Raw genomic sequence first — 14,994 nt, forward strand, 5'->3', positions numbered from 1 at the left:
CCAGTTTGAAATGGCATTAAATAGTAAGTATAGATGGAACCTCAAAAACAATGCAAAGACAAACAAGAGATAGCTCTTGGGGAAAATACCCAATTGAATGCTGCCACTTTGCTTGCTCTTTGCTTGCTCTTAGAATACATGCTACATCTCAAATGTTTCCTATTCAGTTGTTAACTGAGGCAGCCAATTTATAATAAACTTCAAACATAAAAAAACACATTTTCGAACTTTGTTCCATTTTTAAGAACTATAATCCAAGTCACATCTGATTGGCTTTAGACACTTTTTACTGCACTGAATTCTATTCTGCTGTTTTTAAAAATGATTTCTTCATTCAGTTCCTTAAATGAAAAGGAACCAGAGTTTAATTTCTCAGCGTGGACTCCTTGTTTTTTCTTTGGCCCAAGGGCAAAGTCCCTCTTCCACTTAACATTTATTTGCTGTCATCATTGGCCTAGAGAGCTTGCTGTGTAAATGATGAAAGTCACAAATTCCCCATAAAAACATTTCATAAGACCCTGGGCAAAAGCTGTTGGTTAGTTTTATTTTGTACTTTACAAAGGAATGAAATGTGACCAGTCTGTTAGGTGATGCTTAGCCAAACTAAGTGCAATCAGTATTTTTTTAAAAAAGAATGAAATAGCATACAGCAATATCTTGAGGCAGGGGGAATCCAAGAAATCATTATATACTCTACTAAACAATTATATATTCTGCTGAGTTGCTGCTGTAACTGCACTTGATGCTGGTGCCCCATATATAAGAAAGAATAGAACATGTAGTGAGGAATGGAAGACAAAAGAGCAGAGTTTTCAGGTAGCACACTGAAATTAAAGGGAAAAAAAGGGTCTTAGCTAATTTGTAAACCTAGCAGTGGTCATGCTGCCTGAGGGTTGTAGTTGAACAAGTGCTTTTTCCAAGCCTTGTTCTTGATGAATAAAATAAGTACTGGGGAGTTCTATTGATCAGAGCCCAATTTGGAGGAGATGGAAGGTAAAACAAAAAAGAAATATCTCAATGTAGTCATGGAAAGCATCCCTTTCCATATAACATCACTCTCTTCACCTTCAGTCCCTCTTGCATTGCTCTAATAATACAAAACCTGGAAGAGCAGATGCCTACCTGATAGGGCTTTCTCCCTGATTTGCAAGACAGTATAGACCTCTTGAATCCAAAGGATAAGGAGGGAGGCAATAAAACCTATGCCAAGGGTTAGGAAGCAACATTGTTTATGAAATATTCAAAAGATTACTACTATTGATTCTGAAATTTTACCAATATCAAATAGCACATTTGTTTTGGGTTAGACAAGAAAGTTTTATATCAGATGAGTGGACCAAGGTAGAGTGACACTCAGGCTCTAGATTTTCCAGGGTGATAATGGTCTCAGAGTCTATTGCAATGCCCTTTAGCAGAACGGGTAGCCACTGTACGATCAATAAAATAATGTTTCAAAAGTCATTACAAAATCACTTGAGAAATGAGAAATGAAACAGTGGTGCATCCTAAAGTATCATTAGTAAACATATCATTACTATAACAAGTCATTTTTATTATAGTAATTGCACAAGTGGAGAAACTTCAGGAGCTCCTTTCTCCCTCATTTTTATAGCTATTGGAGCAGAATTCTGGGAAATGTAGTTTAGGGCAGGGCCAAGCATGTAGCTGTGGGGGGGGGGGGGCTTGGGGGCTTCAGCCCCCCCCCCCCAATTCTCATGGTGGTCTGCGAGAAGGCCTTACTGGTACAATATTTAAACTATTATGTTTATTCATATCATGATCTGATCACCATGCTCAATATATCCCGTATGCATGGGGGTATTGGGGTAACGATATAAAAGGTTTGTTAGGGTAGACCCTCTTTCACTCAGACTCAGCCCCCCCCCCCCCCGCCGAACCAAACTCACCCCCCCCCCCGAATCAAAATCCTGGCTACGGGCTTTTAATTCTCAGCATAGGGCTCCTCAGCTTCCCAGAATACATTTCCCAGAATTCTGTGCTTTCTCAGTCTCTTTCCGAGTGAATTCTGCTTTCTCCCTGCTGCTTTCCTCTCCTAATGGCGAGAGGTCATTAATTAGAAGAGGAAAGGCAGCCTTTTTGGCTTTGCTTTACTTCCTTGTGCTGAAAATGAAAGGGACTTTGGGAGGCTTCTGAGATTTACCGAATTCTAACAAAAAAAAATTGGGTAAGTTTCGATTCTGAAATTCAGATATCATGTCTTAAGTACGAATTTAACTAATTTGATAAGACTAACAAAAAAACCCTAGTAGACACATGAAAGAGGAGAGAAGTTTCACATGGGCTGAATAAATTTTCCCCAACTTTGATCCCTTATCTCACAACAGCAGCAGTGGCATTTTCCCTGAGCGGCTGTTAAAGCTGAGAAACAGAACCGTTGAGAGAGGCAGATGAAACAGTGGAACCAGAGGAGTGGTATAGCAAGCCATTAGATAGTGTGGAAGAAGTTCATTATGTCTCTGACCAAAAACATACAATCTCCTGCATGCCCTTGGTGAAGATTTTGCCGTATCTCAATGGGGTCTCAAGAGTAGTGTCTTATTTTTCCCCAAGGAACAAGAGCCAACCATTTCTGTATCAGATTGTGTTAGGATTGGGTTTTAAACCCACCCTTCATCCCCATCAAACACGGATCACATTTTTCCATTTGGAAAAAGCAACATTAAGATGAAAGACTCGAAGGTTCAACCATTCTAAGGACTGAATTTTCACATTCTCAGAACTCCTGATTTTCAAAAGTGAGCCAGCCAGCAGCCTCTATCAAGCCATTTAGACTAGATTTTCGAGAGCTCAGCATCCAACATACCAATCACTTTTGGACATCTGGTTCCAGCTGGGAGCTCAGTCCTCTTTAGAAAATTTGGTGCTCCTTTGATTTGCTTAGTGTCACACAGTGATTGCATGTGAAGAGTCAGAAATGCAGTTTAAGATGTATTGACTCCTCATTTGGCGCCTGGCTCCCTGGACCATGAGAGCTCCATCACAGCTTTCCAGCTGTCACACTTTCTTGAGCAGCTCTGCCTGGTGCCGAGATGTCAGGATTTGTTACAAAGCAAAGTAGCAAGAAAACAAGAAAATACCGCATTCTTTTCGAATGAAGGCTTTTGGGAAGATGACTCTGAAAAATTATTGTGACTGGTAACTGCAAAACTCTGGGTGATTGCCTATGAAAATGAATAGACAAGAGTAGGATGGAAAAAAGGAAAGCATCTCCTGCTGATATTTCTGTTACTCCTTCCTGTCCTTCCTGTCGCAGTTCACTACCTTCTTTCTTTCACTGCCTCACTCTTTCACTGTGGCAATGTCTTTCCCTATTGTTTTGACTCCTCATTTTCCTTGCACCCAGGACAGCTACCATTATGCTCTGCTAGTTGTAATTCCCTCCTTCCAACTCCTTTTCTAGGACCTCCTCACATGAGACCAAAACAGCCCTGTTTTGCCAGCTACAGCCCTGTTTTGCCAGTGCCCTGTTTTGCCCTGTCCACATTCCTCCCAAGAGGAGTGGATGTGCCAGAAGGCACTTCCTCCACCACCATGCGGAGAAAACTCTGTTTTGGTTATCTTGGATGGAGCTGACCACACTTTCCTCCACATTTACCAAAATGTGTAGCAAAATGTAAATGTATTTACCACACTTGTACCAAGCCTTCTCACCCTGAAGGAAACTCAGAGGAGCCTTACAAAGGCAACAATTTGATGCCATATATACTAGGGCTGGGCTATTCGTTTCGTTAATTCGTTAATCCGTTAAAAATTCGTTATTTTTTGAATTACGAAACAATAACAAAACTTTTTTTTTAACCTGGAAGTGTTTTTAAATATCGAAACGGCAGGCGCCAAAAATTTTTGTATTTCCGTCCATTTCGGAAATACCTAAGATGGCCGCCTGCCGATGCTTGCTGGGAGCTCTGCCGGCTGAGCAAGCGAGGGAGAGGGCGAGCGAGAGGGGTGAGCGAGCGGCGAGGTGAGAGCCATTCAGCTGTGAAACTCTCTGCCCCAGAGGGAGTGCGGTGGAGACTCTTTGAAACGGAGGCTGGATGGCCATCTGTCAGGGAAGGGCTTGGTGGGCCACTGACCTTCAGTTTTGGAGTTGTAGTTCACCTACATCCAGAGACCACTACAGACTCAAACAATGATGGATCTGGACCACACTTGGCCAGCGAGAGGGGTGAGCGAGCGGAGAGCCGAGCGAGAGGGGCGAGAGAGCGGCGAGCGAGAGGGGCGAGAGAGCGGAGAGCGAGAGGGGCGAGTGAGTTGCTGGTATTTGTAGTTACAATCACAGAGCATTCTGAACCTCATCAACAATAGAATTGGGCCAAACCTTTCCAGAGCAGCGCGGGAGGGAGAAGCCTGTGGAGGGAGAAGTGCTCTCTGCTCTCCCGCGAAGAACAGAGAGCGCAACAGAGCGGACGTCATTCCCCTGTAACAGACAATCCCTGGTGGCAAGGAAGGCGTCCGCAAATGGTGGAGGCGGCGCCGGGTGGGCGTGGCCAAGCAATGTGGCCACGCCCATCCGGCGGCGCCTCCACCATTTGCGGACGCCTTCCTTGCCACCAGGGATCGTCTCTTACAGAGGAATGGCGTCGGCTCTGCTGCGCTTCTCCCTCCACAGGCTTCTCCTTCCACACGGGATGGAGAAGCCTGTGGAGGGAGAAGCGCTCTCTGCTCTCCCACGGAGAACAGAGAGCGAAGCAGAGCGGACGCCATTGCTCTACCACAGAAGATCCCTGGTGGCGAGAATGGAGGAGGCGGCGCCGGGTGGGCATGGCCAAGTGATGCTGGCTTCCCTGGCCTGGAAGCCTGGCCACGCCCACCCAGCGCCGCCTCCACCAGAGGGGCGAGTGAGCGGAGAGCGAGAGGGACTCAAACAATGATGGATCTGGACCACACTTGGCAAAAGCACTCAATATACACCCAAATATGAACACAGATGGAGTTTGCGGGAAATAGACCTTGACATTTGGGAGTTTTAGTTACGGGGATTTATGGTTCACCTGCAATCAAAGAGCGTTCTGAACCCCACAAGCGGCGAGCGAGAGGGGCGAGCGAGCGGCGAGCGAGCGAGAGGTCCCGCCAGAGTGAGTGCCTGCCTTCCCTCCTTAATAATAATTTAAATTTAATAATAATAATTTTAATTTCTCCTCCCTATTCTACTAAATTAATAATAATTAAATTTAAAAAATATTTTAAAAATATTGAAAAAAAAAGGGCGCCATCTTTACAAAATGTTTTGTAAATATTTACAAAATTTCGTAAATACCGAACTTTTTTTTTGGAAAATTTTGTAATTATTTTAAATAACGAAACAAAAAAACACCCCAATTACAAAACGATTACAAAACCAAATTTTTGCGTTGTTACCCAGGCCTAATATATACATATACATAAATTGAAAAGTCAATGCAAAGTCTGGAAATAAATAAAAAAATGAACTCTTCAATGATGCTGCATAAAGCAAGGCCAGTTGATTAAAAAAAACCCCAAAATCCAAGAATAATTGAGAGTCACTTGCATTTTTGGCCCTTTCTCTCTATCTGATGGGGGAAAGGACAATGCGATAATGCGTGTTGCCTCCCCACCGTCTGATAAGGGTGGGGAAAGTGTGCCAACACGCATTGCCACAATGCCCCAATGTGGTGGGGAAAGCAGGGAAGGCACGTTGGTCATCACAAGACGCCTTCCATTTCACTGGCAATTGTCGGTGAAACATATCTACATAGAGGGGGAGGGTATCTGTCTGATGAGATCCTTAGATATGTAATAGCGGATTTTAGGACCAAACATTACTTAGTCCTGTGTCTTTCCCCATTGTCCCATTTTAATCCCAGTGTCTCATGGACTAGCAACACAGTGATGGTGGCGAGAAAGATATTCAATGTGTTGCGGCGGCAAAAAAATGCCAATGGGATTTTGGCCTGCATCAATAGGAGTCTAGTGTCTAGATCCAGGGAAGTCATGCTACCCATGCTCTATTCTGCCTTGGTTAGACCACACCTGGAATATTGTGTCCAATTCTGGGCACCACAATTGAAGAGAGATATTGACAAGCTGGAATGTGTCCAGAGGAAGGAGACTAAAATGATCAAGGGTCTGGAGAACAAGCCCTATGAGGAGTGGCTTAAAGAGCTGGGCATGTTTAGCCTGAAGAAGAGAAGGCTGAGAGGAGACATGATAGCCATGTATAAATACGTGAGAGAAAATCAAAGGGAGGAGAGAGCAAGCTTGTTTTCTCCTGCCCTGGAAACCAGGATGCGGAACAATGGCTTCAAACTACAAGAAAGGAGATTCCATCTGAACATTAGGAAGAACTTCTTGACTGTGAGAGCTGTTCAGCAGTGGAACTATCTGCCCCAGAGTGTGCTGGAGGCTCCTTCTTTGGAAGCTTTTAAACAGAGGCTGGATGGCCATCTGTTGAGGGTGCTTTGAATGCAATTTTCCTGCTTCTTGGAAGGGAGTTGGACTGGATGGCCCATGAGGTCTCTTCCAACTCTAGGATTCTATGAGTGACATTCAATATTTAAGAGGGTTTTTTTTTAAGGAAATCACTTTGACATGGATGATATAGTTCCACAATTCTGTGAAATTAGTGGGATTTAAGTATATGTGATCAAACTGAGTTATATTATGCCTATTTTCCATTCTTCTTTAATTATAATTTCTACTTTTCCACAATTATATCATGCCCTTCTCACTCCAAAGGTGACTCAGGGAAACTTACAACAGAGGCCCTTAAGATTAATAATAATAATAATAATAATAATAATAATAAAGTTTATTTATACCCCGACACCATCTCCCCCAACAGGGACTTGGGGCGGCTTACATGAGGCCAAGCCCAAACAGCAAATTACAATACAGTAAAATACAATAAAATAAAAACCAAAATGCAAGCAACAACACAGTAAAATACAGTAAAATAAGAACGTACCAAGAAAAATTCAGATAGAATGACTTATCTTACCTCCTTCCTTCTCCACCTGAAACTAAATTCCAAATATATTCACTCAAGATGTATATACTCTTTGTCTTGTGATATTAGGACCATCCTGTTGTAATAACAAAATTCATTGAGGGAGCTCGGGAGGTGGAAATGGATGCTGTTGCCAAGGATGGAAAGGTACAAATGTCTTCCTCAAAAATGCTTTGCTTTTTTCTTGCTGGATTTATAAAAGGAATCTTAGAAGGACTTGCCCTGTGCCTTATTTTGAGCTCAAGAAAGAAGTGGTTTATAGCTGCGCTAAACAAAGACAGCCTTAAAGCACATTTTATGAAGACACCTGAGCTTGAGAGATCTGGTTTTTCACACAGTATGGTTGCCTTTAAAACAGGAAAAATGATACCATTTATCAACATTGCTTATTTCAAGTGCCTAAGGTCATTTTCATTGTTCATAGCCAGGGAACGAAGAAGAGTGCATTTATGTAGCATTGTTTGTAATACATTTAATAGCAGTGGAGTTTGCTTATCTGTTCTTCACCTTTGCCCTGCCTAATCTGACTATATTGTTCAGAAGTAGCATACTTAGTCTAGAATACCTACAAACGTTGTTAACAAATATTAACTGTATTGGGTCCATGTGGCTCTCGCTTCATTCCCTTACTTCCCAAGTAGCAATACTTGTCCTCAGAGACTTCTCGCTCCCAGTCTGCTTTATGAGTGCCATCAGCGTGTTTCAGGGCTTGTCAGAACTCATTGGTAGTATATTATCTGTCCTCACAATAACCTTGTAAGGGAGACCAGGACTGCAATATTGATGACAGATTGGGTGAGAGAGGGACTTGCCTAATGATACTTTCATTGGGGACTTGAAGGCACACACACACATGATTCAAACTGGAATTAAGGAGAAAGAAAGCATATTGGTCTTATATGGGTTATTTAACCTGAGAACCAGTTTAGTTATAGAGAGGAGTTGGGTTGCACAAATTATTTCCAGGCAACCAATTAATCAACCACTATTTTGCATATTTGGAATTGGATATGGTTTAGAAAATATATATTTTATGTTGATACTGTTTTCTGTCTTCTGAACAGGTGATCTGCCATGCTATATCTGAGCATGTAGAGGATGCAGGAGTTCATTCAGGAGATGCCACCTTGATGTTCCCTGTGCAAACAATTAGTCAAGGAGCCTTGGAAAAGGTCAGCACTAAAATGATAGTAGGAATGGTAGCACAAGACTGAAATGTTTGCCCTTGCCTTCCTTTGAAGTTGAGAGAGTGTAACTTGCCCAAGATCACGGCCAAAATTCAAAACTTGGTCTCCAGAATCAAAGCCCCACACTCAAACCATTACATAGGTACATAGAAATAAAGGTAAAGGTAAAGGTTTCCCCTTGACATTAAGTCTAGTTGAGTCGAGTCTGACTCTGAGGGGTGGTGCTCATCTCCATTTCTCTTTTGAAGAGCGAGCATTGTTCATAGACACCTCCTAAGTCATGTGACCAGCATGACTGCATGGACCGCCATTACCTTCTTGCTGAAGCGGTACCTATTGATCTACTCACATTTGCATGTTTTTGAACTGTTAGGTTGGCAGAAGCTGTGGCTAACAACAGGAGCTCACCCCCGTCTGCAGATTCAAACCGCTGACCTTCCGATCAGCAAATTCTGCAGCTTAGCGGTTTAACCTGCTGTGCCACCGCATAGAAATAAAATAAGAGGATGAGCTGGGGGTGGTGGCAGCCTGCAGGGAGCTCTGGCGTGGACTGGTCCATGAAGTCACGAAGAGTTGGAAGCGACTGAACGAATGAACAACAACAACAACAACATTCTTAGGGACAGCTAATATTTAGATCTTCTCAATCCATCAGTAAATGCTAGTTTATAGACCTATGTGCCCTGTAGTTTGCTTTAGCTAGTTGCCTTCTGCATTTACTGTGATGCTGAGGGCAATGAAGGCTTTCAAAATGTGACACAAGTAGAAAATGTGATTTAACACAACAGCTTGCTATAAAGCCTACTGTGCCAGAGTTAGCAGTGAAGGTGAAACATTGCAGGCTTAGAAAATCATCAGGAGAGGTTTTCCAAGTTGGTTGGAGTCTGCTGTGCAGTTGACAGATTACTAGATCTCTGGAAGAATGGCTGGGGCAACTTTGTGAGATACTCTGAGGATAAAATTGCTCATGCTGGCACTAGACATCAACTCTTGAAGCATGCATCCAGAACATTGTCTAGTTCAATTAAAATTGAGGATTACCCTTTCCATAGAGGTAGGATTTGTACCAGTATTACAATCATCCTGTCACCAGGTCCAAACATTATTTGCCAATCTGCCAACTGCAGAAGGCCACCTTACTGGGCTCTCCATGCATTATTTGCCGATACATCACACAGTCCTAGACACTTGGGAAGTATCCGACGTGTGATCCAATACAAGAGCCAGCAGAGTGATCTTATTTTCTGGGGACTCATCTTGTTGTGTTTCTAATGATGATGATGATGATGATGATGATGATGATGATGATGATGATAATAATAATTGTATTTATATTCCACCCTATCTCCCCTGGGGGACTCAGGGCTGATTAGGGTCTATTCTTTTATTATCATTTTCATGTTTACTGTATTTTTTATTGAGTATGACAACTTTTGGATATGCTCATGTGTAACATTTTGATCTCCATAAAAACAGAGGGTGGTTTTCAAATATTTTAATGAAAAATAAATAAACATATCCATGTCAGTTATTTGGGGCTTTTCACCTCAAGAACAGACAAGCATCCCGGGTTCTGAGGATCACCTGGGAAGGGGTCCCACTGGAGCATTGCAGCGCATCCAAATACCTGGGAGTCACTCTGGACCATGCTCTGACCTACAAGAAGCACTGCTTGAACATCAAGCAAAAAGTGGATGCTAGAAACAATATCATACAAAAGCTGACTGGCACAACCAGACACAGGGAAGACATGTGCCCTTGCGCTATGCTACTCTGCTGCTGAGTACACATGCCCAGTGTGGAACACATCTCACCACACTAAAACAGTAGATGTGGCTCTTAATGATACATGCCGCATTATCATGAGGTGTCTGTACCCTACACCACTGGAGAAATTACACTGCTTAGCCGGTATTGCACCACCTGACATCCGCCAGGAAGTAGCAGCCAATAGTGAAAGGGCCAAGGCAGAGACATCTCCAGCTCATCCTCTGTTTGGGTATCAGCCAGCACGTCAACGACTTACATCAAGAAATAGTTTTCTTAGATCTACAGAGACACTTGCTGGAACACCTCAGCAAGCAAGAGTCCAAAAGTGGCAGGCTCAAACCCAGAACCTCAACCAATGGCTGATACCAAATGAGAGACTCCCCCCTGGGCACACAGAAGACTGGGCAACTTGGAAGGCGCTGAACAGACTGCGCTCTGGCACCATGAGATGCAGAGCCAATCTTAAGAAATGGGGCTACAAAGTGGAATCCACGACATGCGAGGGTGGAGAAGAGCAAACCACTGACCACCTGCTGCAATGCACCCTGAGCCCTGCTACATGCACAATGGAGGACCTTCTTGCAGCAACACCAGAAGCACTCCAAGTGGCCAGCTACTGGTCAAAGGACATTTAATCAACTACCAAACTCGCAAATTTTGTATTTTGTCTGTTTCTTTGTTTGTTTTGTTCGGTTAGTAATGTAATACAATTGACTGGTTGCCCTGACACGACAAATAAATAAATTTGGGGCCAAGGTTTTTAGATTTTGAGGACTTCCTCTGGACTCATTCTATGGCCTATTAATTTTCACTAGTATGATGTAGTGGTTTGAGTACTGGACCGTGATTTTACAGATTAAGATTTGAATCCCTGCTCAAGGATAGAAACCTTGGTAAAGTCATACCATCTCAGCTTCAATGAAAGGCACTTTAACGAATGAAATGAATGGTTTAAACCTTTGTGTCAGCAAGACTGCTGACCAACAGATCAGCAGTGCGAATTTGGGGAGAGCGGGTTGAGCTCCCTCTGTCAGCTCCAGCTTCCCATGCGGGGACATGAGAAGCCTCCCACAAGGATGGTAAAACATCAAACATCCGGGTATCCCTTGGGCAACGTTCTTGCAGATGGCCAATTCTCTCACACCAGAGGCGACTTGTAGTTTCTCAAGTCACTCTTGACACACACAAAGAAAGGAAAGGCAAAGGCACCCCCCCCCCCCAACAAACATTGTAATGCGTTTCGTAACGTTGCCATGAATTTGACGTGATTTAAAGGTATAACATCAATGACAACTGCATGCTTCCCCCCCCCCCCCCTTCCATCTATCCCTCTCTAGTTTTATGCCTTTGGGGACATATTAGTCATTACATGTCTTAATCTTATTTTCACAGGTGAAAATTGCAACCAGAAAGATTGCAGATGCTTTCACTATCTCTGGACCATTCAACGTTCAGTTTCTTGTTAGAGGAAATGAAGTGTTGGTGAGGCTTTGTTTGAAAGTAGAAACTGGATAATGATAAATGGCGAGTTGTCCTACAAGTTTTCTTTTCTTGATGCACACCTGGTTTTTAAAAAAAGGAAAAAGAAAAAGGACCCTAAACTGTTGTTGCTGGTTGCTGCCCTTGGTAGGACAGTGCTAGTCACATAATACCTGCCTTGTTTGCTGCCACATGGGCCTTTGTACCATTGAGACTTTTTGCCATTCACCACTTTATAAAGCACTCTGTGATACAATTTGGAGAAAAGAACTCTGTCTGCCCACACAATGCAGTAATTTGCCGATAAAGCAGGCTTTGCAGAATTGCCGCCTGTCAGCGAGTGTGTTAGCTCAGCATTGGGCTTAAATCAGATCAGCACTAAATGAGATTTGTAAGACTGTTATATACAACTCATCCTATTAGCATGGCAGAGGTTTGACTCTCTGTTGCCTACTATTTTGCTTTTTTTGGTAAAAAAAAAAAAAAGCTACAGTTCAGTAACAGTTCTGTTCGCCGAAGTCCAGAAATGCTTTTCAGCTTCTGTTCCTGCTCCTCCTGGGCCCCACTGTCATTTAATCCAGTTTCTGAATCCAGATTATCTCATTATTGTTTCAGTCATGAGTTTTGATTTACATTCTATCACCATCTATATAAATAAAAATGTAATGTTCGTTTGTGGGATTAACAGAACTCAAAAACCACTGGACGAATTGACACCAAATTTGGACACAATGCACCTAACAACCCAATGTATGTCCTTCACGATAAAAAAATGCTTTTTTCATTTGGGAGTTGTAGTTGCTGAGATTTATAGATCACCAACAATCAAAGAGATGGAATTGAACCAAACTTGGCACACAGAACTCCCACGACCAACAGAAAATACTGGAAGGGTTTGGTGGGCATTGACCTTGAGTTTGGGAGTTGTAGTTCACCTACATCCAGAGAACACTGTGGACTCAAACAATGATGGATCTGGACCAAACTTTGCGCGAATACTCAATATTAGGCTTGTTTGATCAAGAAAAAAATTGGTTCTAAACTTGCTTCGTTTCCAGGGGGCGTCAGCGTTTCGAATTTCTGAGGACTTCCAAAATTTAAGATTTCAAAATTTCAAAATTTACGAAATTTCATTAATTACGAATCAATTCGTTAATGGTGGACGCGATTGCGCAATGCACTAAAAACACCTCCAAACGGGACAGGGGGAACTTCTGAAGCATCCCTCACCCTCTGTTGCTGACTGTTGGTGATAAAACTTACAACTAACAGAAACCAAATTAAAATAAATTCAGGATGAAATTAAAATACATTAAGTTAGTAAAAATACAAATTAAAATCACTTAAAATTAATAAAATAAAAATAAAAAATAAAAAAATAAAAAATAATAAAATAAAATAATAAAATAAGTAATACGATAATAAAATATCTCCAGGAGGGGGAGGGGGAGGGGGAGGATGGGGAGGAACGGCAACGCTGGCACCTTTTCTCTCCTTCTTTCCCGTCTTAATAATTACGAAATAATTACGAAAATTTGGAAAAAATGTTTCGATTCTTAATTATTCTTCACACTATTCCTGCATGACTCGATATTGGATCATAACCTAATTTAAATACGAATTAATAACGACTTTAGAAACTAACGAACACGATCGAATAAGCCTACTCAATATGCCCAAATATGAACACAGATGGAGTTTAGGGGAAATAGACCTTGACATTTGGGAGTTGTAGTCACTGGGATTCACAGTTCACCTACAATCAAAGAGCAATCTGAACCCCATGAACAGAATTGGGGCAAACTTCCCACACAGAACTCCCATGACCATCAGAAAATACTTAAGGCCATCCAATCCAACTCCCTTCATCAGGGCAAGAAAACATAATCAAAGTCCTCCTGACCAAGAGCCATCCAGCCATAGATATAGATAGATAGATAGATAGATAGATAGATAGATAGATAGATAGATAGATAGATATGATTCACACACAGAGAGAGATCATAGATTTGAAAGGGACCCTTAAAGAAGGACAATGATATGGTGCATTTTCCAGGGTTGGCAAACCAGACACTCTCCACATCAACACTGACAAAGAAACAGCAAGGAATACTGTTTACCCAACAAGCATAAAGAAATTACATATATTAGAAATCAACACTTTCTCATTACTTTATTTTCCAGATCAACGGACTGGGCCACAGCAACGAGTGGCAGGGGACAGCTAGTTATATATTAATTCTTTAACTGTGTTTATAAGTTTTCATACATGTGTGTCTCTATCTGTGTGATTTATTGTATTTTTATGTGCATTTGTTTTTTAATTTGTTGTATCCTGCCTTGAGTCATCAGATGAGGCGGGTAATAAATAAAATGTATTATTATTACATTATTATTATTATTATTATTATTATTATTATTTGAATTGGATTATATGGCATTTAAACTCATATAGCAGATAATCTAGATTCAGAAACTGGATTATACGGCAGTGCAGATTTATTTATTTTATTTATTTACTACATTTATATCCCACCCTTCTCACCCCAGACAGGGGGACTCAGAACGACCACAAAGAAAGGCAGCAATTCAATGCTGTACACATACATAAATACAATAAAAATAGCATATGCATTAAGACCAAAAAACCAACAATATTAAAAACAATTATTAAAATCACGTTTTCCAAGGTCAAATCCAATGCCATTCCATTAGTCATTTCACAGTTCCGTATATTCATATTGCACTAGCTTGCTAGGCAAAAGTTTGGTCCCATAACCAGGTTCTTGCTTTCTTCCTGAATGTCAGGAGGGAGGGGACTGCTCGGATTTCACTGGGGAGGGAGTTCCATAGCTGAGGGTCCACCACTGAGAAGGCCCTGTCTCTCATTCCCACCAATCGTGCCAGGAGCCCCTGGTGGTATCTGTGTCCTTGACAATTCATTCATTTCATCTAATATCACATTAGCATAAAAAAATAGGAGCCCCCAGTGGCGCAGTGAGTTAAACCCCTGTGCCAGCAGAGCTGAAGACCGACAGGTTGCAGGTTCGAATCCGGGGAGAGGCGGATGAGCTCCCTCTATCAGCCCCAGCTCTTCATGCGGGGACATGAGAGAAGCCTCCCACAAGGATGATAAAAACATAAAATCATCCAGGCGTCCCCTGGGCAACGTCCTTGCAGACGGCCAATTCTCTCACACCAGAAGCGACTTGCTCCTGACACGACAAAAAACCAGTCGCACCTGCGAAGAAGGTGGGATCAAGAGCAAGCCCTCCCCAGAAGATCTTAACCTCCGAGGTGGGTTGTAGAGGGAGATATGTTCAGACAGGTAAGCTGGGCAAGAACCATTTAGAGCTTTATAGGTCAAAGCAAGCACTTTGAGTTCTGCTTGGTAGCAGACTGGCAGCCAGTGGAACTGACGTAACACGGGAGTTGTATGATCCCTGTATGCTGCTCCAGTTAGAAACCTGGCTGCTGCCTGTTGGACCATTTGAAGCTTCCGAACAGTCTTCAAATAGACCCCACATAGAGCACGTAGCAGAAATCTATATGGGATGTAACAAGAGTATG

At 42.3% G+C, this 14,994-nt stretch overlaps 1 protein-coding gene across 1 annotated transcript in view; it reads left to right on the forward strand.

Annotated features, from left to right (window-relative positions):
* The window catches only part of CPS1 (carbamoyl-phosphate synthase 1), a 198,399-nt gene that overhangs the window by 144,928 nt on the left and 38,477 nt on the right, over positions 1–14,994 (forward strand). The window contains exons 29-31 of the mRNA XM_067463940.1: positions 7,058–7,135; positions 8,053–8,160; positions 11,338–11,427. Coding sequence (XP_067320041.1) covers positions 7,058–7,135; positions 8,053–8,160; positions 11,338–11,427 — 276 coding nt within the window. The remainder of the gene's footprint in view (positions 1–7,057; positions 7,136–8,052; positions 8,161–11,337; positions 11,428–14,994) is intronic.

Source organism: Anolis sagrei, chromosome 1 (genome assembly GCF_037176765.1).
Source record: "Anolis sagrei isolate rAnoSag1 chromosome 1, rAnoSag1.mat, whole genome shotgun sequence".
In the NCBI taxonomy this organism is placed as follows: domain Eukaryota; kingdom Metazoa; phylum Chordata; class Lepidosauria; order Squamata; family Dactyloidae; genus Anolis; species Anolis sagrei.